General features: G+C 43.6%; 1 protein-coding gene across 1 annotated transcript in view; it reads right to left on the bottom strand.

Moving 5' to 3' along the window:
- The window catches only part of DNER (delta/notch like EGF repeat containing), a 382962-nt gene that overhangs the window by 85893 nt on the left and 269908 nt on the right, over positions 1-27161 (bottom strand). The window contains exon 8 of the mRNA XM_018058657.1: positions 7114-7338. Within this exon, the coding sequence (XP_017914146.1) occupies positions 7114-7338 (225 nt within the window). The remainder of the gene's footprint in view (positions 1-7113; positions 7339-27161) is intronic.

Genomic DNA, 27161 nt, shown 5'->3' with positions numbered 1-27161 from the left:
CAGCAGTAAAAAAAAATCTGCCTGCAACGCAGGAGCCACAGAAGATACAGGTTCCATCCCTGGGTCAGGAAGATCCCCTGGAGGAGGGCATGGCAACCCACTCCAGTATTGTTGCCTAGAGTATTCCCTAGACAGAGGAGCCTGGCAGGCTACAATCCATAGCATAGCACAGAGTCAGACACAACTAAAGTGACTTAGCATACACGCAGCACGCATGTTGACACATTTACACTACTATGTGTAAAACAGATAGCTAGTGGGAAGCTGCTGTACCACACAGGGAGCTCAGTTTGGTGATGGCCTAGATGGATAGGATGGGAGCGGAAGGCAGGAGGTTCCAGAGGGAGGGGATATATGTATACATATATCTGATTCACTTCACTGAAAAGCAGAAACTAAGACAACATTATAAAGCAATTATACTCCAATTAAAAAAAACAACAAGGTTGGAGTAATAACTCAAGAGTATCAGGCAGGGGTCAAGACCAGTGAACTTAGGCAAACCACCTTCCCTCTTAGCAAGGATTCCTTCCTGCACTGGTCACCATCCAAACAGCCTTTCGAGACCCCACCACTGCTTAGAGATCACCCTAGATACCACCTGCCACCTGTAAGGGTTATGGCAGGTCCCTGGCAACCACATGCATGTTGGCGCTGTCCATTAGACTCCATGCTCTCACTTCCTCCATCCTTGGGAGATTTCAACTTGTGATTTTCTTAGAGAACACATGGCCTATCACTTAACACTGTCCCTGAAAGATAACTTTTCCATGATTGCTCACTGCTGACATTTTAGTATTTAATACTAAAATCCCATCAGAGCTCCCTAGCCTGATAAGCTAAAAATGAGGTCTGAAAATCAAGCACCTGGCAAATCTGATTTGCAGTCATATCCAAATGGCATTTTGTCAGATGGGAGCTAATTATCAACCTGACATGATTTCAATCTGCTTCCATTTTATGAAACGGGGTCTGCGTGCTCCTCTACGAAGAGGATCAGCCTTGCCGCTCTTCAGCTCGACACCCAATTTCACCTACTCTCATGAGATTCTTCTATTATGCAAACTATTGGTAAAGCAATTACATGCTCCGAAAGATTAAGACTAGAAATTTAGCATTCAGAAAATTGTCATTTTCACCTCTTAAAATGTAAATTCTTGCCAGATGTTAAGATGCCTTTTTTACTTTACACAATGTCACCTAATGATCTGAGGAAGCAACCCCTCTTAAAGCAATTTCATCTCCCCAGTTTGATGAAAGTGTTGACTGAACTCCAACTGCCTAATGAGTGCAGGCATCCAGAAACAGGACACTTGTTTCTTCAGGCTTTTCAAGGCTTCTTAGAGGCTGGGCATTGGCCGTATCAAGCGAAAAGCTCCAAATGGACACAAATGAAGGCTGGGCAGAGAATAGCACGTGGGAAAAGAGGGGCTTCACAGGAGACACTTCACCCTTTTGACTTGAGGACAAGTGCTGGAATCTCCATGGATAGAAAGCAACTGCATAGCTCTTATTGCTCTTGCCAGGAAACATGCTCTGTGTCTCTCATCTAACACCCTTGCACACAACAGAAGATCATGGTCAGCAGAAGGACATGGAAAGAAGTTCCTTCTGTCTAAGTACAGGAACGTCCCTGGTGGTCCAGTGGCTAAGACTCTGTGCTCCCAGTGCAGGTGAAATGAGCAAGGTCCCTGCTCCACCCACGCCCCTCAGTGTCCTCTGCCTGCCTTCTGCCTGTGGAAAATTTTAGTCAAAGAAAAAATTAAATCAGAGAAGGGAGAAATGGGGAAACAAAGGAAGACAGTCACAGGAGACTACATAATAATAACATAGTCATTAAGCATAGTCAAAGATCTTTAGTTCTTTCTCAAGGGATGTAGATAATATTCTGAGCCATATCCTGTGAGCTGTCTTAAAGATACGGAAACACTAGGTGGAGAATTTTACTACACAGTGACCAGACTGTACCCAGAACATGAGCTGCTACAATTCAGAGAATTAGCTTCGAAGAAATGGTAACAAACGGACCCTGGAACTGAAGATTAACTGTACCTAAAACAACCAAGATGGTGCTGGTCAGACCACTGATGACCATTCCAAAGATGACTGTCAGAGCTGGCTGTTGTTTCTGCACATAGTATTCCCCCACTTTGTCTATAAAAGATCTCATCCCACTGGCTGCCAGCGGTGGCGGGTCAACCTTTGGACAGACGTCTGCCACCCACTCTCCCACCAATTGCTGACATTTGAAATAAAACCAAATTTCCTTCCCACCAACCTGGCCTGCTTATTGGCTTTTGAGCAGCAAGTAGCCGGACCCCTCACTCTTTCAATAATACAGCAGGTGAGGGCTCAATCCCTGGGAACTAGATCCCACACACTGCAACTAAGAGTTCACCTGCTGCAACTAAAGATCCTGCGTGCAGCACTGAAGATCAAAGATCCTGCAACTAAGACTTGAAGCAGCCAAATAAATAAGTAAATAACAACAACCAAAAAAAACAGAGTGAAAGCTAGAAGGGTGAGATCAGTAACTTGTCCCAGGTCCAGTCTGTGGGTCTGCTGCTGCAACTGCAGCTGAACTGATGCACATCTAAAATGTTATGTGTGAAAATGGACACCAAGGCCCTGAAACGGCCTGCAAAGTCCTACAGGGATAGCCAACAAGTGTGGGGATCTCATGAGTCCTTTCTCCCACCTCCTCCGCTACTCCTCTTTGTGTGGACAGAGAGATACCAAGGAGCGTATTTTCTATTTAGGATCACGTAAGCCTCCCACCAGGGGCTTCCCTGGTGGTTCAGATGGTAAAGCGTCTGCCTGCAACATGGGAGACCCGGGTTCGATCCCTGGGTCAGGAATATCCCCTGGAAAAGGCAATGGCAACCCACTCCAACACTCTTGCCTGGAAAATTCCATGGATGGAGGAGCCTGGTGGACTATAGTCCATAGGTCGCAAAGAGTGGGACATGACTGAGCGACTTCACTCTCACTTTTCACTTTCAAGCCTCTGCAAAGGCTTCCCAGCTGGTGCTGTGCGAGAGAATCCGCCTGCCAATGTAGGAGACACAGGAGACTCAGGTTCGATCCCTGAGTTGGGAAAGATCCCCTGGAGTAGGAAATGGCAACCCACTCCAGTATTCTTGCCTGAGAAATCCCATGGGCAGAGGAGCCTGGCAGACTACAGTCCATGGGGTCACAAAGAGTTGGACATGACTTAGCACACAAGCCTCGACACACACATTGACAGATATTACTAAGAAGCAGCAGGTCCTTCTACATAACTACATCCTCACTTTAAGTTTTCAAAAAACACCAACTAAATATGAGGGTAAGGTGAGTATGTTTGAGAACAGAAGTCAGAGGAGAACGGGAGGAGAAACCTTCCTTCCAGAAGGAGAAAACGGCCTTCTGGTCCTGTGACGGGTGATTTTCTCCGTAGAGCTCACGGAGGAAAAGGGGACTCTCGGGAGACTCGTGTGGAGGATGCGCTGAGGTTCTTCTCTGGACCCTGGCCCAGGGCATTATCACTACCCCGTGTGTCGTGACATCCAGAGCTCTGGGAGCAGTGGGCTCCTGAGTCGTGACATGAGGAGGACAGAAGCAGCTTGCTTCATCTGCAAACACCAGCGCTCCCAGGGCCCCATGTTCCAAACAGGTAAGGGCACTGCGCTGCACACCTCCTCCTTCACCTTGGAGGTGCCCCGGCACGTGCCTGCCAGGCACACGGAAGGACACTGGCCCCCAAGGGGAAGCGGCTCCCACCTCCACATGGCTCTGATAGGGGAGGACAGGTATACTCGCAGGAAGTGCCCCGTGTCACATGTAGACTACAGAAACGCCTCCACCACGAGGCTCACGTTTTGTCGTTTAGTCACCAAGTGGTGTCTGACTCTTTGCAACCCTATTGACTGTAGCCTGCCAGGCGCCTCTGTCCATGGGATTTCTGAGGCAAGAATACTGGAGTGGGTTGCCATTTCCTATCGTCTCGACCCAAGGATGCCTTACCACTGCACCCCCAGGGAAGCCCACGAGGTTTATGAAAAAACCCCAAAATGTTACTGGAATAGTTCACGTCATGTGTCAGCTCAGCTAAGCCACAGGACCCAAATGTCTGGTCAGACATTAGGCTAGATGTTCTTGTGAAGGTATTTTTTAGGTAAAATGAGTGTTTACAACAGTAGGCTTTGAGTAAATCATTACCCTCCCAGAAAGCAGGTGAGCTTCATCCAGTCAGGTGAAGGTCTTAGGAGCAAAGACTGAGGTTTGCTGAGGCAGGAGGAATTTGAGCTCAAAACTGTAACATAGAAATCGTGCCTAAGTTGACAGCCTGCCAGCTTGTGCCACATTTTGAACTTGCCAGGCCACACAACTGCATGAGTCAGCTCCTTAAAATCGGGCAGTGGTTTCTTTTTCTGTCTCTCCCCCTCTCTCTTCTGTCTGTCTGGAAAATCCTACTCACGCAGTTACCAGGCAGACTAACCAGGTCCATTCCCGCTACATTTTAGAGGATTGGGGCCGTTGGCAAAACCTCAATCCCATGACTGTTTAGAAAACCAGAGAAGTAGAAGCCTACATGAAAGAGGCTTTTCAATACCCTTCAAAGGCTCAACTGTATTTCCCACTTGCTCCTTAGGTGATGGATGAGTAGGAGCTGTGCCCCTGGAAAGTTCCAGACCAGGCATAGCACAGGGGAACCGGGGCACCTGGGCTGGAACCCGGACTCAGCCTCTGAGAGGGTGAATGGCCACCGACAGGTGACTGAATCAGGAATAAGGCATTTCATACCTTGGTGAAAACACACTTCCACCACATCCATCGGGCAGAGAGGGCACATAAAAGGACCAGAGACGTAAAGCACCCAGCTCAGGACCAAGCAAGACTGAGCTCACTAAATCGTACCTTATAGTAGGCAAAAGATACTGATAAAGCACACTTCATTCTACTCCCATCCGCAAGGGGGCAGAGAAACACATCCAAGGATAAATTTTGTTTGTTTTGGTTTGGTTTTTGTCTTTTTTATTGGAGTATAACTGCTTTACAATGTTCTGTTAGTTTCTGCTGTGCAGTGAAGAGAAGCAGCTATACGTAGGCATAGGACCTCCCTCTCGGACCTCCCTTCCCCTATCCCACTCCTCTAGGTCATCACAGAGCACCAAACTGAGCCCTCTGTGCTGCACGCCAGGTTCCCACCAGCTATCTGTCTTACACACAGTAGTGTGTACATGGGACTTCCATGGTGGATCAGTGGTAAAGAACCACTCTGCCAATGGAGGAGACACAGACAGGTTCAGTCCCGGGGTCAGGAAGATCCCCTGGAGAAGGAAACAGCAACCCACTCCAGTATTCTTGCCTAGGAAATCCCATGGACAGAGAAGCCTGGTGGGCTACAGTCCATGGGGTCGCAAAGAGTGGGACTCAACTTAACAACTAAACACGTGTATATATGTCAGTCCTAAGCTCTCAGCTCTTCCCACTCATCTGTCTCCCGCTGTGTCTACACGTCCGTTCTCTACATCCGAGTCGCTATTCCTGCCCTGGAAATAGGTTCATCTCTACCATTTTTCTAGATTCTACATTTGCCTGCCCGCCTACTATTTGCTCAGTTGTGTCTGACTCTTTAGCAACCCCAAGGACTGTAGCTCCTCAGGCTCCTCTGTCCATGGAATGTTCCAGGCAAGAATACTGGAGAGGGTTGCCTTTTCCTACTCCAGGGGATCTTCCTGAGGTATCAAATCCATGTATCCTGTGTCTCCTACATTGCAAGCAGATTCTTTACCCATCAAGGAAGCACTCCATAGATTCCACATACATATGTTAATAAAAGCATACAAGGATAATTAATATAGAGCTTCAAATACCATGAAAGGGATACTGTGGGTGATTGTGGGAACTCAAAGGAAGGAAAGCTCATTCAAGCTCAGGAGGGGAAGTTTGCAGGCGAAATGGGGTGACGGGGGAGGAGGCACTCCAGGCAGAGGGTACTGCATACTAGAACCAGGAGTGGAGCCAACCAGGGGACTTGTCGGCCATGCACATGGGCCAGAGAAGTGGGGCGGGGATCACTGCGCTGGCAAGCATTCTAAAGAGCCAGCTCGTGCAAGGATGCAGATGTGGAGAGAATATAAATCAGGAAAGACAGAGCTGCTGGTGTGCGTTCTTTTCAGGTCACACCAGGAGGCTGCGCGGACACAAACTTTAACTAGTAACTACCCTGACTTCTCAGTCTCAAAACTTTCACAATCAACAATCAGTGATACAAATGCAGAAGACATCCGGAAAATAAATGATGGAACTTGTGAACGTTTACACAGGAAGCCAAAAAGGTCCTCTAACATGAACTGTGCCCCAAGTAAGAATTTTAAATGATGATAAAATGCTGGAATGGACTGCATTCTGCTTTGCGTGCACGTGAAAATGAAAAACATTCCATTAACCTCAGAACCCAGTAATAAAAGATATATAATGCAGGAAAGGCTCTGAAGTGACCTATAGTCAATTGTCCAAAATAATTAAGCTATTATCAGTCCATGGGGTCTCAAAAAGAGTCAGACATGACTTAGGGGCTAAACAACAACGAAAAGATTAAGCCTGGTTTTCATTTTCTTCATTTTGCTGACTTAGATTTTCTTCTTTTTCTATAATGACTGTGGAATGTTCATGAAAAGAGGAAAGGGTATTTTTCAAAGCCTGCCTAAGGGAAGTCTAAAAAGAAAGGGTGTTATACTTCTCAGGCGGCATTAGTGGTAAAGAACCTGCCTGCCAATGCAGGACTTAAAAGATGAGGGTTGGATCCCTGGGTTGGGAAGAGCCCCTGGAAGAGGGCAGGGCAACCCATTCCAGTATTCTTGCCTGGAGAATCCCATGGACAGAGGAGCCTGGTGGGCTACAGCCCATATGGTTGCAAAGAGTCGGACACAACTGAAGCGACTGAACACACACACACATACACACACACACATATACACACACACATATACACACACACACAAGTGGGGTCCACTTGGATGGACAAGCAAACCCCTGCAGCGGGCCAACCTATACTCAGATGCAAAAGAAAAGTTAAAAATTGGGAAATGGAAGGAGAGGGCTTCCCAGCCCGGCCACGGTACCCACCTGGGTCACAGAGGCACTTGTAGCTGGTGCCCACACTGCGGCACGTGCCGTGGGCACAGGGGCTGAGCGCACAGAAGTCCACAAGCTGCGCGCACGCTGGGCCCGTAAAGCCTGCGCTGCAGCTGCAGCCGAAGTGCAGCCCATCGGCGTAGCAGGTCCCGTTGTTCTGGCAGGGCGCCGAGGCGCACGGGTCCACCTTCTCCTCGCAGGTGGAGCCCAGGTAGCCTGCGGAAAGATGCAGAATGGTGGAGGGGTAAAAAGAGACATCACATTCCACTTAATCACCAAGAAACTCGGGCTGCTGTTCAGAACTCTGCTCCATTGTCAATTGATGAATACCACACAACCCAACCAGGTGGGTTTTCTTTGCTTTGATAACCAAGATACTTCCATTTTGGTGGAAATATAAAATGTATGATTGCTTAGGTGTAGCAATGGCACCCCACTCCAGTACTCATGCCTGGAAAATCTCATGGACGGAGGAGCCTGGTAGGCTGCAGTCCATGGGATCGCGAAGAGTCGGACATGACTGAGCAACTTCACTTTCCCTTTTCACTTTCATGCATTGGAGAAGGAAATGGCAACCCACTCCAGTGTTCTTGCCTGGAGAAACCCGGGGACGAGGGAGCCTGGTGGACTGCCGTCTATGGGGTTACACAGAGTCAAACACAGCTGACGCGACTTAGCAGCAGCAGCAGCAGTGAAATACAGGGAGATAGATATATTGGGTTGGCTGAAAAGTTAATTCGATGGGTAACACCCTATGGAAAACCCAAACGAACTTTTTTGGCCAACCCGATATGTATATCTATGTATGTACAAAGTAGAAAGATGGCAAAAATAAACTAATGGTGATTGATTTCAGGAAGCTGGGATTGGGATCAGTGGAGAGATTTCACTTATTATTTAATACACATTGCTGGAGGAAGATAGTCCTTACTTTGTTTTAATAGATGAATATTCCTGAATTTAAAACCTTAAATCCATATAAAATAGGAAATGTGAAAAATATCATTCTCCCACCTTTATTCCTTTGTTCCTCACTCCTTTCTATAGAATAACCCGCTGTTAACAGTTTCTTGAATATATATTTTTTAACAATTTGGTCATTGCAATGGAAAAACAAACTGGGTGTATCCATACAATGGAGCACTATTATGCAACAAAGAGGAAATAAATTTTCTGACGCGTGTGCCAACATCATTGTAGTTTAGTCACTAAGTCCTGTCTGACTCTGCGACCCCATGGACTGTAGGCCACCAGGCTCCTCTGCCCATGGGATTTCCTAGGCAAGAATACTAGAGTGGGTTGCCATTTCCTTCTCCAGGGAATCTTCCTGATCCAGGGATCAAACCTGTGTCTCCTGCATTGGCAGGCAGATTCTTTATCACTGAGCCACCTGGGAAGCCCTGTGCCAACATGGATGAACCTAAAGAACATATGTTAAGTGAAAGAAGCTAAATACAAAATACCATATGTTGTACAATCTCATTTATAAGGAATGTCCAGAAAAAATAAATATACAGGTAAAATAAATCTCTATATAAAGTAGATGAGTAGTTGCCTGGGGCTGGGGTGGGAAGAGGGGCTGACAGAAGATGGGCATGAGGGAGTCTATTGAGGTTGATGTAAATGTTCTAATGTTGGATTGCAGATTGTGGTGATAATGGCACAATTCTGTATATTTACTAAAAAGCACTGAACTAATTGTACTCTTAAAATGAACGAAATGTATGACATGTAAATTATACTTCAATGAGCTTTAACTTTTTTTCATTTTAAATGTATTTCTTGTGCATATGATTTTTATTTTGTGTGTTTCAGTATTTCTCAATTAAAAAAATACATATCCTTCTACTATAGCACAGGGAACATATTAAATATCTTGTAATGAACAATAGAATCCGAAAATATACAACTAAATCACTTTGCTGTACATCAGATATTAACACAACATTGTAAATCAACTCTACCTCAATTAAAAACTTTTTTAATTATCAGTTCAGTTCAGTTCGGTCACTCAGTCGTGTCCCACTCTTTGCAACCCCATGAATTGCAGCACACCAGACCTCCCTGTCCATCACCAACTCCCAGAGTTCACTTAAACTCACGTCCATCGAGTCGGTGATGCCATCCAGCCATCTCATCCTCTGTTGTCCCCTTCTCCTCCTGCCCCCAATCTCTCCCAGCATCAGAGTCTTTTCCAATGAGTCAACTCTTCGCATGAGGTGGCCAAAGTACTGGAGCTTCAGCTTCAGCATCAGTCCTTCCAAAAAACACCCAGGGCTGATCTCCTTTAGAATGGACTGGTTGGATCTCCTTGCAGTCCAAGGGACTCTCAAGAGTCTTCTCCAACACCACAGTTCAAAAGCATCAATTCTTCAGTGCTCAGCTTTCTTCACAGTCCAAGTCTCATATCCATACATGACCACTGGAAAAGCCATAACCTTGCCTAGATGGACCTTTGTTGGCAAAGTAATGTCTCTGCTTTTGAATATGCTATCTAGGCTGGTCATAACTTTCCTTCCAAGGAGTAACCATCTTTTAATTTCATGGCTGCAGTCACCATCTGTAGTGATTTTGGAGCCCCAAAAATAAAGTCTGACACTATTTTCACTGTTTCCCATCTATTTGCCATGAAGTGATGGGACCAGATGCCATGATCTTCGTTTTCTGAATGTTGAGCTTTAAGCCAACTTTTTCACTCTCTTCTTTCACTTTCATCAAGAGGCTTTTTAATTATACAGACATGTATATGTGAATCTGTAGGTCTGTGTGTCCAAGTAGGTCTTTAATAATACTTGAGTAAAACTTATTCTTCTAATATTTTAAGAGCAGTTTGGAAATAAACTGAAGACTATTCAGTTTTAGAAACAAATTTAAATAACTTTACTCATATACAGTTTTTATTTCAATATTCTATTTCACTTTTCTTATCTAGATTTAAATTTATATTAACCATCTTCACACAGAATGCTCAGCAATATTGGCAACCTTTGTTGTCAAGGACGCAGTGAATATATAAACCAAACAAAATTAGTTTCCACACTTTAAACCATCACTCATAAATTGGCAGTATCAACTTGAAATTTTTCTGTACGGAAATAGAAAATTCAAAAAATTTCCAGTGCTATTCAACATTTTATAAACTTCCCTGTAGCTTTTAAATTTTAAATATCATAGTAAAAATGTACCAAACAATTGGTATTGATAGCACTTGAATCCTCCAAAGAGCCCCTCTGCAGCCAAGGGTGGAATGTAACTCCATTCTTCGTGAGATACATTCCATTTTACTCTGAATGAAAAGAATATACTTAAATATGCATCATATGGAAAACTCAACAATGAAGGCAGTCCTGACCTTTCTCATTTTCTACCTCACCTCAAAAACAAGGCTGAAATTATTTTCATCATCAAGTTGTTGTGGGTTCCAAAATGATAATATCAAAATTTCTAGAACAGTTTCCAGTCCAATGCTGAATGAATGAATAAAAAATGGTAATAATAACAGTCACAACTGACATCCACTAATGGCTGAGATGTACCAGACACTTCTAAGCCTTCAAATGCATTAATTCACTTAACCCTGGGGTAATTGCACGATGTAAGAACTATTAATAGCCCTATTTTAAAAAAGAGAAAATGGTGACCCAGAAATGTGAAGTATCCCGTTCAAGTCTACCGAGCTAGTGAGACAGACTAGACAAAGATTTTACAATAACATAACACTGTCATGTAAGAGCCCAATTGATGGTGGAAGAACTGAAGAGTGGGCAGGGCCTAAGGACACAATGCAATAACAGTCAAAAGTGCAGATGCCAGCGGGAGTCCAGCAGACCGTGTTGCTGAAGGAAGTGGGCCAGTTATAAAGCAGTGGGGAATGGCAGGGACAGTGGCTAACTACAGAAGGCATGGCCCTCCAAACGGGGCGGCCACGATCCCCCTGAAGCCCACTGCTGCCATTGGAATGTTAAACCATTTACCATACCTTCCGAATTTTCAAGGAATATCTGAAATCCAGATTCTTGTGTGAACCCTTACTATTTTACAGTGTTGATAAGTCATTTCTCTGGGCCCTGTATATGTGGTTTCTCAATCTGACAAAATGTTAAGCACAGGCTTTGGAGTCAAAAGACATTGGATTCAAAAACCATCTCTGCCCACTAAACTGTGGGACTGTGGGCAAGGGCTTAATCACCCTCATCTGTTTCATGGAATGGAGACAGCAATGCCTATAGCATATGGTTTTTATGAAGCTTAAATGCAAAAACCTACACAAACATTTGGTATGATGACTGATAAGCAGTGTTCAACAAGAAGCAGCTAAAATTATAATCCCCTTCATGGATCATAACCTTGTCATGCCAAAAGGGCTTGCATAATGCAATGAAGCTATGAGTCGTGCCACGCAGGGCCACCCAAGATGTACAGGTTATAGTGAAGAATTCTGACAAAACGTGGTCCACTGGAGGAAGGAATGACAAACCTCTCCAGTATTCTTGTCACGAGAACCCCACGAACAGGCAAAAAGATATGACACCAGAAGATGAGCCCCCCAGGTCAGAAGGTGTCCAATATGCTCAGCTCCAGAAAGAATGAAGCAGCTGGGCTAGAGTGGAAACAATGCCCAATTGTGAATGTGTCAGGTGATGACAAAATCCACGAAATTATGTGATTCCCAGGTTTTCCAGACTGGAGAACAATGTGGATGGTATTGTTACCAACTGCAAGGGAAAATACAGGAAGAGATTCCCAGGGCAAGCTTATGATTCCCAGGGGAAGAAAAGACAGACAGATGGACAGACAGATGGAGAGACAAACAGATGGATACATTTTAAGAAAAGAAAGTGAAAGTGAAAGTCACTCAGTCATGTCCGACTCTGTGACCTCATGGACTATATAGTCCATGGAATTCTCCAGGCCAGAATACTGGAGTAGGTAGCCTTCCCATACTCCAGGGATCTTCCCAACCCAGGGATCGAACCCAGATCAAATCCCGTACTGCACGTGGAATCTTTACCAGTTGAGCCACAAGGAAAGGCCAATAATACTGGAGTGGGTAGCCTATCCCTTCTCCTGGGGATCTTCCTGACCCAGGAATCGAATCGGGGTCTCCTGCATTGCAAGTGGATTCTTTACCAACTGAGCTATGAGAAAACATCAGAAAAGCAAACAGCGAAAGGAGAGTTGCCTGAAATGTCACTGAACCCTGTCTAAAAGCCAGGTGGGCTGGCCCAGACCAGCCTGCTAAAGGACAGGCGACCCCAAGAAGCAAAGCATCCAGCCCAGTGAAGCCACCCTAGACCAGTTAGCCAGCCTGTGGCTCTCTGAAATCCAGCCCAAACTGCCAACCCCACAATCATCATGAGCTAAATAAGTAATTGTTGTATTAACCACTGAGTTTTGAGGTGGTTTGCTATGCCGCAAAAGCTGATTGACACACGAACAGGAGACAGCACTGTATCTAAATAGGATCTAAATAGGAATGCAGGCAAGAGGGAGGCCTTTGTTTTGTTTGCTTTATGCAAAAGGACTTAAAAGACGATTGAGGGACTTCCCCGGTGGACCAGTGGTTGAGACTTTGCCTTCCAATACAGAGGGTGCCAGTTCGATCCCTGGTCAGGGAGATATAATCCCATGTGCCTCTTGGTCAGAAAACCAAAACATAAAACAGAAGCAATATTGTAAAAAATTCAGTAAAGACTTTAAAATGGTCCACATTGAAAAAAATCTTTTTCAAAAAAGGAGGAATTGATTATGTACTAGAAGAAATTTTAACTAAAGAAAGGATCAATAATGTTTGTTGAATTGAATATCTAAAAGATTCACTGCTATTGAACCAGGAATCCTGCATTTTATTATTATTAATAAATAATAATTTCTTTTCCTTTTTCTTACCAATTCAAGAAAACTTAAAAACAAGATGAGAATGCATAATGTTTTGTACTTTCAGAGAATCTTAATATACCTCAGGAAATACTGAAGACAGAAAATCCTTTCAACATATTATCCTAGTCAGAAGGAAAGATAACGTAATCTAAAATGTCATTCTGTTATAAAGGATGATGACAAAGCAAAAATGAATTCAAGCTGTATCTCAATATATTTTATGGAAATGCATGTGATTTAGGGCAATTATGGAATAATTTTCCTGGCTTCAGTTCAGTTCAGTCACTCAGTCGTGTCTGACTCTTTGCGACCCCATGAATCACAGCACGCCAGGCCTCCCTGTCCATCACCAACTCCTGGAGTTCACTCAGACTCACATCCATTGAGTCCGTGATGCCATCCAGCCATCTCATCCTCTGTTGTCCCCTTCTCCTCCTGCCCCTAATCCCTCCCAGCATCAGTCTTTTCCAATGAGTCAACTCTTCTCATGAGGTGGCCAAAGTACTGGAGCTTCAGCTTTAGCATCATTCCTTCCAAAGAAATCCCAGGACTGATCTCCTTCAGAATGGACTGGTTGGATCTCCTTGCAGTCCAAGGGACTCTCAAGAGTCTTCTCCAATACCATAGTTCAAAAGCATCAGTTCTTCGGCGCTCAGCCTTCTTCACAGTCCAACTCTCACATCCATACATGACCACAGGGAAAACCATAGCCTTGACTAGACGGACCTTAGTCGGCAAAGCAATATCTCTGCTTTTGAATATACTATCTAGATTGGTCATAACTTTTCTTCCAAAAAGTAAGCCTCTTTTAATTTCATGGCTGCAGTCACCATCCACAATGATTTTGGAGCCCCCAAAAATAAAGTCTGACACTGTTTCTACTGTTTTCCCATCTATTTCCCTTACAAGATCATTAATGAACACTACATGCTAAGTCGCTTCAGTCATGTCTGACTCTTTGCGACCTCATGGACTGTGGCCCACCAGGCTCCCCTTACCATGGGACTGTCCAGGCAAGATACTGGAGAGGGTTGCCATTTCCTCCTCCAGGGGATCTTCCCAACCCAGGATCCTCTCTTATGTTTCCTATATTGGCAGGCGAGTTCTTTACCATTAGTGCCACCTGGGAAATCCAGTGAACATTAGAAAAGGAACTGATTCACAGATTAAGTGCTGAGCCAATTTTCAAAATGCTATTTGTTATGGGCCAAATGTTTATGTCCCCTCAAAATTAATATACTGAAGCCTTATCCCCAAAATGTGATGACATGAGGAGGTGGGGCCTTGGAAAATCATGATTAGATAAAGGTGGAGCCCCCATGATGGGATTAGGGGCCCTGTAACAAGAGGAAGGTGTAATCACCCTTATGGCAGAAAGCAGAGAAGAACTAAAGAGCCTCTTGATGAAAGTGAAAGAGGAAAGTGAAAAAGTTGGCTTAAAACTCAACATTCAGAAAACTAAGATCATGGGATCCAGTCCCATCACTTCACAGCAAATAGATGGGGAAATAATGGAAACAGTGAGAGACTTTATTTTCTTGGGCTCCAAAATCACAGCAGATGGTGACTGCAGCCATGAAATTAAAAGGTGCTTGCTCCTTGGAAGAAAAGCTATGACCAATCTAGACAGCATGTTAAAAGGCAGAGACATTACTTTGTCAACAAACATCCATATAGTCAAAGCTATGGTTTTTCCAGCAGTTATGTATGGATGTGAGAGTCGGACTATAAAGAAAGCTGAGGGCCGAAGAATTGATGCTTTTGAACTGTGGTGTTGGAGAAGACTCTTGAGAGTCCCTTGGACTGCAAGGAGAGCCAACCAGTCAATCCTAAAGGAAATCAGTCCAGAATATTCATTGGAAGGATGGATGCTGAAGCTGAAACTCCCATACTTTGGCCACCTAATGCGGAGAACTGACTTATTGGAAAAAACTCTGATGCTGGGTAAGATTGAAGGCGAGAGGAGAAGGTGATCACAGAGGATGAGATGGTTGGATGGCATCACTGACTCGATGGACATGAGTTTGAGTAAGCTCTGGGGGTTGGTGATGGCCAGGGAAGCCTGGCATGCTAGTCCATGGGGTCGCAAAGAGTCGGACATGACTGACAGACTCAACAGCAAGAAGACACACCAGAGTTTTCTCTGCCATGTGAGGACATAGCAAGGAGGCAGCCATCTGCAAACAAGGAAGACAGCCCTCACTAGAACCTGACCTTACTGGCATCCTCATCTCCGACTTTTTCATGACACAAAGAATTCAGAGCTGGGAAGCCAAAGCTTGAATCTTACTTGTGTGTGACCATATTCATGAATTGGAAGGCTTGATATTATTAATGTCCAAATTGATTCACTGCAATTACCAATCAAAAAGTCTATGTCTGATGCAGGATACAGCATGCTTGGAGCTGGTGCATGGGGATGACCCAGAGAGATGTCATGGGGAGGGACGTGGGAGGGGGGTTCATGTTTGGGAACGCATGTAAGAATTAAAGATTTTAAAATTTAAAAAATAAAAAAATAAATTAAAAAAAAAGAATAAAGTCTGAATACATGCAAAAAAAAAATCTCAGATGGCTTTTTTAAAATAAATTAACAAGGTGACACTATAATTTATAGCAACACACAAGGGACCTAGTACCCAAAAAATACTGAAAAAAAGGACAAATTTGGAGGATTTACACTAGTTGGCTTCAAAACTTAGTTTAAAGCTACATTAATTAAATCACGATGATTGGGTATCTACTATTCGCAATTCAATAAATCAAATTCTGATTGATAGACCATATTGGCACAATCAAATAACTAGTTCTTGCATGTCTTAGCATCCTCATTTGTTCAGAATGGAGATTATAGAAGAGATTACAGCTGTATATATCAAGTAGTTATAGTTGCGTTAGCAGAGAGAAAGAGACAAATTCTGGTGTTTATAGTAATAGCAAATACTGAGTTCTTTTTTTTTTCTGAGTTCTTATTATATATCAGACACTATGCTAAGCAATTGGTATCTATCTTTTATTTATCACAACCACTAACTCAATTAGGGTCTACCATTATGGGGTCGCAAAGAGTCAGACACATCTGAGTAACTGAACTGAACTGATCATCCCCTTTTATAGAAGAAGGCCTAGAGACTTGATATTAGGGAACTAGTCCCCCAGGGACACTCAGTAAGTAGGAAAAGCAAGGTTCAGACTAAGGTCTGTAACCACAGCTGTGTTCTTAAGCCCCATGTTAGGCTTCCTCACGTAAGGGTTTGCATAAAAGTACTTGAAAAGTTGAAGGTGCTATGCTAGCATGTGGAATTAAGAGTCAGATTAGACCCGTCAGTGTCCTTAAGTCTCAAATTTAAAACAGCTTTAGAAAACAAAAATTACTTAGCAGTGATGATTTTTGAACTCAGGGCATTTGACATGTCCAAAGCCTGACTAGTTCTCAGTATTTCCAATATCACATGCAAGATGTTTTTTAAAATATAAAAATAAAACTTGAATCCTAAGGAGTAAACTTATTGCATACCACCTTACCTACCAACTCCTTATAAAATTAGAAGTCATCTTTATATTCATCCAAATATTTTAAAAATCATCCAAATATCATATTTAGAGCCATGATGCCAACCAACACAAGCCCGCCCTTCCAATGTGTTGATCAAAGCTAGACGTTAGCTAGTTTATGGTTCTTGCTACACTGCATCATACAGGGGCACTAATGTATAACTTTTTAAAATTTTGAATCAAAACTGGCTTGGAAACATGATGCTGGTCACAGAAAGCCTGAATATTGCATGAATTTAGTTTCGAAATTTAAGCTGCATCCCCGATAAGAAACACTGTACATTCAATATACATATAAAAATATAAGTACCTTTGGAAGTGATCCCAAACTCAGATATGGCAAAATATGAAATGATTTCTCTGTATAAAAATAGGGAAGTCAGTGACCCAAAGCTAGAGCAGACAGGTGTAAAATGAAACTGTGCACTGAATTTCCAGAACGCAGGGCAGTTCTGAGAATGCTGGCAGAAAGATGCTTTACACCACACGGTAGAAATGGCCTTGGATCATCTGAAACTGAGACTCAGCCAGAACACATTTCATCTTTCCAAGAACCATTCTAAACATGGACCAAGATTCCCATTCACTCTATTTTCTCCTCTGCCTCTCCCTCTGTCCCTTTCTCTTTACACACACACAGACACGCATTACACAGAAAGAGCTTTAAACTCTATCCCCAATAGTAGGAACTTCTCTGCATTTTCCTGTCCCTGAAGACTGTTACCAGTTCTAAAAGTAATTATTTTAGAGAGCTTTTGGGAAAGCTTCTCTTTTTGTCAGTATAACCCTTGAAGAACTTTGGTCAGCCTATCAGTCATCTCTTAAGGTAAATGATTCTGAAAATTCCTCTTGCAAAATATGCAAACCAAATTAGTAATGGTGGCAAAGGCAAGAATGTTGGAAAACAAAATTTAACATTCTTGGGTTCAACTACCTTCCTGGACACATTCAAACTCCAAAACGTGAAGAACTCTATAGGGAACAAGTGAAGTGCAGTTTGGTGGAATATCAAAACACAAGTAATAAAAATAATAATAGTAATGTCTCTGAAGCCACTGAAAGGTCAGTAAGTTACCATAACAGAGGGATAACATGTAAGTCCTAATTGGATGCTGATGGACTAGTACATCTGGATTTTCAATCCTACTTGAAGAGTAGGATATGAAAGGCTATTTGATAATGTTAACCAAAAGGTGCAGAGAGAATGATGAAGATGGTGATATTTCTTATTTGGAATAGTTTATTTCAAGCCATATGAACTTCCAATGACAGACATCAGGAAATGTTGGAAGGAAAATGCCATAGCTCCAGAGGAAAAACCTCTATTTCCAACACATGGAAGAAACATAAGCAGCCAAGAGATTTAAAACAGCCCATTGCAACAAGAAGAAAGTTCAGAAAAGGATGGAAGATTTAAGGAGTACAGAAAATAAAACAGAACTGCCAAAGAAATCTAACGAATGAGGGGCTAATATTAAAAAAAAACAACTTTGCCGACTAAGGTCCGTCTAGTCAAGGCTATGGTTTTTCCTGTGCTCATGTATGGATGTGAGAGTTGGACTGTGAAGAAGGCTGAGCACCGAAGAATTGATGCTTTTGAACTGTGGTGTTGGAGAAGGCTCTTGAGAGTCCCTTGGACTGCAAGGAGATCCAACCAGTCCATTCTGAGGAGATCAACCCTGGGATTTTTTTGGAAGGAATGATGCTAAAGCTGAAACTCCAGTACTTTGGCCACCTCACGAGAAGAGTTGACTCATTGGAAAAGACTCTGATGCTGGGAGGGATTGGGGGCAGGAGGAGAAGGGGACGACTGAGGATGAGATGGCTGGATGGCATCACTGACTTGATGGATGTGAGTCTGAGTGAACTCTGGGAGTTGGTGATGGACAGGGAGGCCTGGCGTGCTGCAACTCATGGGGTTGCAAAGAGTCGGACACGACTGAGCGACTGAACTGAACTGAAGATTTAGATAATGGACTGTTGCCTCAAATTTTGTATCTGAGCCAATATTTACATGAATATGCCTGCTCAACATTTACTATATAAATAAAAAGTCAACACCCTTGAGATATATACATTATGGAAATCAGATATTTAAGAACAAAAGAAAACATTTCCGGAAGATTTTAAACTACAAAACAATAAACTCATTCTATCTAGAAAGCTATCGAGATGTCAGAAGTTTCTGCAATATTAATAAGGAGAAAATGGATACAGCAATACTGGCATTTTCACTGAGAGTGTAAAGATAATTTACATACAAGAAATGCTGTGCATAGGCATTTAAAACTTAACTCATGATTTCACTGTCTGGGCAGATGGTTCAAGTCAGAAACCTGGGAATCACACCTGATGCTTTCTCTATCTTAATCCCCATATTGAATCAATCAGTGGTTATTAATTTGAGCTCCAAATACTTTGGGAACCTGAACATTTTGTTTCATCTGCGCTTCCACCATCCTAGCCAAAGTTACAATTATTTCTCTCCTCGTCTGTTACAACGGTTCCCTCTGATGAGATTCCCTGTTCATCTTTCCCCGTCACCAATTCTCCAAAGAGCAATGAGCATTATTTACTTAGAATGTACATATTACCATGGCTTCCAATTACTGTTAGAATAAAATTGGACCTCACCTCCATAAGCTTCAAGCCCTGCAAGCTAGGACTCAGCTGACCACTCTGGCCCCTCTCTCTAGAAGCCAGAACACTGGCCTCCTTCGGTTCCCCAAAAGATCACGTACAGCCTTGCAACATGCCATCTCTGTGGCCTGGACATTGCTGGTCTCCTATCTGCCTCATGGTTGGTTCCTTCTAAGGTTTGGGTTCTCAGCTTCAAAGTGAGACAGACGGGTCTTCTCTGATTGTCCTAGTCTAGACAGCCCTTTCTTATTCTGTATCACTGTGGCCCTCTCACCACCTTCATAGGACTCCTTGAATCTGTGTGTTCCCTGACTATGATCTGTCTCCCATGGACTTTCTGGACGAGGAGTCATGCTGATTCCTCTCACCCTCAAGCCCCAGCACCCAGCATGGTGGCTACTCTGTAAGTATCTGTGCCATAAACGGGCAGACGACTGAACACATGAATGACAGAGGACGTACTCTAACAGACATTATACATTAGGGTAGTTAGCAAAACAGGATTGATAACGATGTTTTAAGTTTGGGGAGTTACGGTGAGGAAACATGAAAAAGATGTTAGGTTATTCCCTTTTTACTGATAGAGGTATAAGTGAATTATCACTGAATCAAGCTAAAGGGAGACGGGGTAGTTCATCTAAGTGCCTTGATGAGCAGCAAAGGGAAGCAAGGATAAGGAAGAGCTTGGACTCTCCAAAATGTATCTTTTAATTGAAGCGACCAGGAGGGCATACCTAGGATGATGCAGGGACAACTTGAGGCCGTTTCTTTTTCTGTCTGCAAACATTTTACTGAATGATTCCAGTGTAACGTGAGGTTGGAGGGACTGGCCCAAGCTGTCAACATGGGGTCAATGTGTGTAGCCCAGGCTCTAGAATGGCAGAGATTCCAAAGAAAGGATTATTACGAGGGTGCGGCAGGCCAGGAAAACCTCCTGGGAGAGTTGGGTTTTGTGCTGGGCTTCAAAGGAAAGCCCGAGTCTCGGCTGGGCGGAGGAGGACAAGGAATGATATTAGAACCAGAGAAGAGGTTTTGGCTGATGTTTGTGGAAAACTTAATTGAGACCACATTTGTTCTGGTTCTCAGAAAGCAGACAGTTATGTAAGATAAAAGGGAAGAGGGAGGAATATCTAGGAAAAGCAATTACAAAGCCATCAGATGTAAAAGGCCCACAGCAATTACATATAAAATGTGACTTTTCATTTTTAAGAAAATCCATTTGAGAGAGTAAAAACCACCTTAAGGACTTTCTCTCTAGGAGAACAGAAGGACAAATTTAGATCTAAGACAGGAAAATGAAAAATAATTAGGAAATAGAGGAATCTTAAATCAACTTTTCCCCAAGTTTAGCCTAGAAAAGAGAAGGCAGAAGAGATGAAACTTATTTAAAGTAGATGAATTATATGAGCAAACATAATTGGCCATTAACCATGGAAATTTAGAGGTTTAGTCAGAAAGCTCTATGATTTCCTTTGGGCATTCATTTATCGAACCTGTACTAATTGAGACCAACCATGTGCCAGGCACTGTTCAAGATCTTATATTCTGGTGAGGAGAACAAGTAGAAAGACAAGCAAACAGACATCTGGTACATACTACTGAAGCAGGTAAAGGGCAGAGAATAACGGGGAGGGGGTGTCTTAAATAGTGGGGTCAGTAAGACCTAAATGACCAACGGGCATGAGCCATCTTCAAGCCAGGAGGAAGGGTTCCCATAGGTGCCAATGTCCAAAGATCATTGTGTCCAGAGGTGAATGGTGCCCCTGGAGGACAATTCTCAAGTAATTGTGCATTTTGAGGGCTTCCCTGATAGATCAGTTGGTAAAGAATCCACCTGCAATGCAGGAGACCCCAGTTTGACTCCTGGGTCTGGAAGATCTGCTGCAGAAGGGATAGGCTACCCACTCCAGAATTCTTGGACTTCCCTCATGGCTCAGCTGGTAAAGAATCTGCCTGTCTGCCCGCAATGTGGGAGACCTGGGTTCAATCCCTGGGTTGGGAAGATACCCTGGAGAAGGGAAAGGCTACCCACTCCAGTATTCTTGCCTGGAGAGTTCCATGGACTATACAGGCCATGGAGTCGCAAAGAGTCAGACACGCCTGAGCAACTTTCACTTTCACTTTCACTTTCAAGAACAACAAGCTGCCAGCAAAGAGTAGCAAGAAATGAAGCTGGGGAGGCAGCCAGAGATGTGTAAGCCCTGGACCACATTTCTGATGGGAAATCACCTGAGGTTTGAGAGACATAGGCTGGAAACATGGGCTTCCCATTTCAGAAGGATTACTTTGGCTATTGTGTGGGAAATGGACTGCAGAAGTTGAGAATGAATCACAAAGAGAAGCCAGGAGCTTCCCTAGGAGTCCAGACAGAACTGGAACCTGGAGCGACCTCCCTGGAAGTCCAGTGGTTAAGAGATTTCATTCCAATGCAAGGGATGCAAGTTCAATCCCTGATGGGGGAACTAAGATCCCACATGCCTGGTGTGATCAAAAGATATATTTTTTTTAAAGCCAACATACAACTTGTATCTGGAAAAACCCAAGAGGCTAGGAATGTTGGCCAAATGACAGAATCATTCTCTCTGACATGAGAACGAGGAAAATTTCCCTGGAAGAGAGTCAGAGGATTGCCTTCCATATGTAAGAAGGATCTTGATGTCTCAGTTTATGGAAATTCTAAGTCTGGAGACAAATGGAAAAAAAAATCAAAGACAGGAACTAAGAAATGAGAAATGGAATTAAAATATAAGTCCTTAAATGCCTACCATATAGTACCCAGCAAGTTCACAAGACAAGTGTTATCTCATACACAGTATGAAACTGAGGCCCAGAAGGGTTAAGGAACTTGACCAAGTTCAGCTCAGTTCAGTCGCTCAGTCATGTCTGACTCTTTGTGACTCTATGAACCATAGCACGCCAGGCCTCCCTGTCCATCACCAACTCCCAGAGTCCACCCAAACCCACATCCATTGAGTTGGTGATGCCATCCAGCCATCTCATTCATCCTGTCATCCCCTTCTCCTCCTGCCTTCAATCTTTCCCAGCATCAGGGTCTTTTCAAATCAGTCAGCTCTTCACATCAGGTGGCCAAAGTATTAGAGTTTCAGTTCCAACATCAGTCCTTCCAATGAACACTCAGAACTGATCTCCTTTAGGATGGACTGGTTGAATCTCCTTACAGTCCAAGGGACTCTCAAGAGTCTTCTCCAACATCACAGTTCAAAAGCATCAGTTCTTTGGTACTCAGCTTTCTTTATAGTCCAACTCTCACATCCATACATGACCACTGGAAAAACCATAGCCTTGACTAGACGGACCTTTACTGACAAAGTAGTGTCTCTGCTTTTTTATGCTTTGTCTAGGTTGGTCATAACTTTCCTTCCAAGGAGTAACCAAAGCCATCCGATAATTGACAGAAGTGAAATCCAACACAAATCTGTCTCTCTCCAAGGACCTATGAATTTCTAGCCCCAGTTTCTTGATCTTTTTTTTCTTTAATAACACTTATTTTCATGAATTTTAAATAAGCTGGTGAGTGGAAACACCTAATTTCCACTTCCATACAAAGAACATCAAAGGGGTGCTAAGCCCTGTTGCCAGGTTTGACAGTGTCAAGATCGTACCAGACCCAGGGTTATTATTATCCCCTTTCTTGTGAATGTCAGGGCTCCTGCTGGCAAAGAAGGCTTTACAGAAACTTTCTTGGACTGCTCCAAGAAATTAATCCCTGAGGGAACTCTGCAGCTCTGCTCTTCAAGCAAGTGGCTCTCAACCCTGGCGGCCGTGGAGCCACCTGGAGAGTTTCTAAAAATCCAGAGCCCGGTTCCCAGCTCTGGGGCTGCTAATGTAATTGGCCTAGGTGTGGCCTGTCATCAGGATTTTTATAAGGAGGATCCACCTTTCCTTTATACAGTCTTTTCTCTGCTGGTAGACACAGTGTTTCTTTCTATTTAGTCCCGAGGAAGAAAAAACATAAACTATTACAAGTTTCAATTGGCTTCCCAGGTGACACCAGTGGTTGAAAAAAAAAAAAAAAAAAAACTCACCTGCCAATGCAGGAGACATAAGAGATATGGGTTTGATCCCTGGGTTGGGAAGATTCCCTGGAGGAGGGCATGGCAACACACTCCAGTATTCTTGCCTGGAGGATCCCATGGACAGAGGAGCCTGGGGGGCTACAGTCCATGGGGTCACAAAGATTATAGTTTCGTAATTGCCTTTTTTCTCCCACCCAAGATAGATTTCATCTTTGCACAGGGTATGATAGCAGTCTACTGCTACAGTGTTTACTTACTACTTTTAATCCCCTGAAATTCGTTGTCCTTTATTTTGACAACCGTGTGCCAATTTTCCTCTTTTCATAAACCAAACATGCCTCTTTGCTCAGACCTTACGCTTTGATGGAATGGACCCCAAATGCCAGATCCAAGGGTGACCTTGTGTCTAAAGTCTGGCCAGCCAAAGCATTCCATAGCATGGCCACAATGGTTTAGAGGTAGGCAAATGTCTCAGTTCAAAACAATCCCAAGTCAGCCTCATGGCTCTTGCTTTATTGGGAGAAGACAGACTCTGCCCAGTCATTTTGACAGTGGACCCAATACAGATAAGACTGTTGGTGAGATAAAAACTCAGGCTTACTGACATTGAAGCCCTGGATCAAGACATGCCTGAATTCATCCTGAATATTTGTAACATGAGCCAATACACTTCGTTGTTTTTGCTAGCCTATTTGAGTGGGATTGTTCATTTCTTTAAAATCAAGATTTTTAATGGATTCAGAGATGTTCTAAAAATTGTCTTGTATGGATGACAAAAGGCTACCAACTAACCTAGCTAGTCCTCCTAAAAACATATAATAATAATTAAAAATCATAAATGTATGATAAGAGTAAGGAGAATGAAAGACATACACAGAAAAGCAGCTGTGGTCTGAGGAAATGGGGTAGAACAAGAAAAGATTTCACAAGCATCTCTAGGAGTTAGATATAATTTAGACCCTTGCAGAATTCTCAAAGGCTTCAAATAAAAGATAAGGATTGCTTGGATTTTTTTTTTAATTGATTGGAATTTCTTCCACCAAGTCACACCTCTTTACCTGGACCACAAGGTTTCCAGGTTTGTAAAAGTTAAATACAACTTTTAAGCTCTTTTAAATGGTAGTTCTAATCCCAGGCCCATGGAAACAGATGATGTGTACGAGATGTTGTCTGTGACATGATAAAACATAGCAAAAAATAAAAAATGAATAAATCTCCCATTGGTAGACTCCATTTTCTCAGGGATCCTTAAAATTTGGCATTCCTCCTTCTGTCCTGGCCCCTCTTCTCTTCCAGGCCACGTTCTTGCACGGAGGGCAGGGGAAGGGCAAGTGGGTGGGGAGCGTCTTACGTATATCCATGGCTGAAAATTAGGACCTGTAACTAGAAACTTCCCAAAGTGGCCTTTCCAGCCCAGCTCTCTCTCCCATGCTCAGCGTCGTCTTTCATTTGACAATTCCACACTCGCATCTGACTATTCCCTCGGCTCCTGGTGTTAATGTCTCATCCTCCCCTCTCATCAGAGCTGCTCATCACCCAAGTGCACCTCCATGCAAGGAGGTGCCTAAAGCCTATGAAAGCTCTGCTTGCGCTGCCTGGCCCTCCTCCTCCTCCTCTTACGGCCAGTCCATCCGTGTCCCTGTGTCTCCTAACCACCGCACAGCTCACTTAACTTACAGCAACAGAGTCCTAATAGGTTTCTCTGATTTTCTTCCTCCTCCAGGCCCTTCCTTCCCCTTCAGCCACCGCGGTGGTGGTAGTTTAATCACTACGTTGTATCCGACTCTTTGCGACCCCATGGACTGTAGCCCGCCAGGTTCCTCTGTCCACGGGATTCTCCAGGCAAGAATACTGGAGTGGGTTGTCATTTCCTTCTCCAGGGGATCTTCTCAACCCAGGGATCAAACCTTGCAGGCAGTCTCCTGCATTGTGGGCAGATTCTCTACCTACTGAGGCCACCAGGGATGCCCTAAATCCCTCCCAAACACTGAAGTTCTACCCTTCCCCTGCTAAGACTATTCATGGAGTCACTCTTAGGCGCTGAATCGCTTTATTATGGTGTTTAATTGGAAGAGTAGCATTGCCATATATATACACGACCATGTGTAAAATGGATAGCTCATGGGAACCTGAGGCACAGCACGGGGAGCTCAGCTCGGTGCTCTGTGATGACCTAGGTGGGTGGAATGGGGTGGGGTAAGAGGTTCAAGACGGAGAGAATATATGTAGACATACAGCTGATTCATTTCTTTGTACAGTAGGGACTAGCACAATATTGTAAAGCAAGTATACTTCTAAAAAGAATAAAATAAATTTAAAAAAAAATTTTTAAGGCCCTCGCTTATAGTCACTGGAAGTGTTGCTAAGTCTGGGCTAGTTGGGGGTTAGAAATGAGGAAGAGATTCCATAAATGACAAATTCTTCATAGATATTACAATCAAATATAATTGGGTTGATCTAAAAGAAGAACAGCGGGGAAATGCCTGCAAAGGGGCTATATTATGTAAGGACGACTAGCATGGCTCCTAGCACATCTCCAGCCTTTATATCACATTCTGTGTTCCAGCTCTGCAGAACGTCCTTTTGTTCCTCAAATATGCCACCCCCCCACTCCCCTGCCCTAGGCTGTCGACCCTCTTCCTGGAAGGCTCTGGCCTTTGCCCGCAGCCCTCACTGATTCATCTTGCTGCTGCTTCTCCTTTGGGTCTTGGCTGAAACATCAGCATCCTGGGAATACTTCCTGACTTTCCTCTCAGGCCCCAGCCTGGGTGAAGCATCCTTCTTCTCAACCACCCAATCACCCGGGCCCAGCCCCATCAGACCCTAGATCCTATCCTCACACCCGCTCTTCCATAAGCCCCTGAGCTGGAGCCCCACCTGTCTTGTTCACTCCTGGATCCCTTGTGATCAGTTGCCACAAGCCAGGTAATCAACAACTGGCATGTGAATAATTAAATCTCTTAGTAAGTTATCATGCCACAATCATATGATGGAATAAAACACAGCCATTAATAACCACCCTTTAGAGAAACAATTTAACAATACAGAAGAATATTTGGAACACACACTGTTCCCTTTTAGAAACTCATTACAAAAGACAATGTACAGTGAGATCCAATTTCAGTTTTCTGAAATGTATAATAAAAAGAAGATTTCAAAGATGTGTGCCCAGAATTTAAAATGATCTCTCTGGAGGATAGAATCGTAGGGCTTTTTTCTTTGAGCTTATCTAAGCATAGATTTCTTTGATAATCAAGAAAAATGAAGAAAAAGTAGATAAAATGTTGTATGAAGTCCTGGGCTGTCACAGCAAAGAGAGTCAGAGTTGAAGGCAGTGACAGTGGCGAGTGGTGAGTCAGGTCATCCCAGGGAAAGGCTCTGGCTCGCAGTGACCAGAAGTGTTGCTAAGTGTAGACTAGTTAGGAGCTGGACATGAGGATGGACTCCGAAAACAGCAAATTCTTCATAGAAATTATAACCAAATAGAATTGGGTCAACTGAAAAGAAGAGCAGTGGGAAAATGCCTACAGAAGAGGGCTATATTATGTATGTGAAAGTCGCTCAGTCGTGTCTGACTCTTTGGGACCCCATGGAATATATAGTCCATGGAATTCTCCAGGCCAGGATACTGGAGTGGGTAGCCTTTCCCTTCTCCAGAAGATCTTCCCAACCCAGGGATCGAACCCAGGTCTCCCACATTGCAGGTGGATTCAGCTGAGCCACAAGGGAAGCCCATATTATGTAAGTAGAAGCTTAAACATCTGTCTTCAGATGCCTTTCTCAATATGATATCAGGTCACACGAGAGGAGAACTAGATTGGGAAAACAGCCAAGGAAAGGTTTATTGAACCAAAGACAGGTTTTGGCCAGGTCATGAACAAGCATTACTTCCCCAGCTTCATTTGTTCAGTTTGTTTCAGACCTGGG

This window comes from Capra hircus, chromosome 2 (assembly GCF_001704415.2).
Source record: "Capra hircus breed San Clemente chromosome 2, ASM170441v1, whole genome shotgun sequence".
Lineage (NCBI taxonomy): Eukaryota > Metazoa > Chordata > Mammalia > Artiodactyla > Bovidae > Capra > Capra hircus.
The sequence above is the reverse complement of the archived record's forward strand: the minus strand, read 5'-3'. Positions and strand labels throughout refer to the sequence as shown.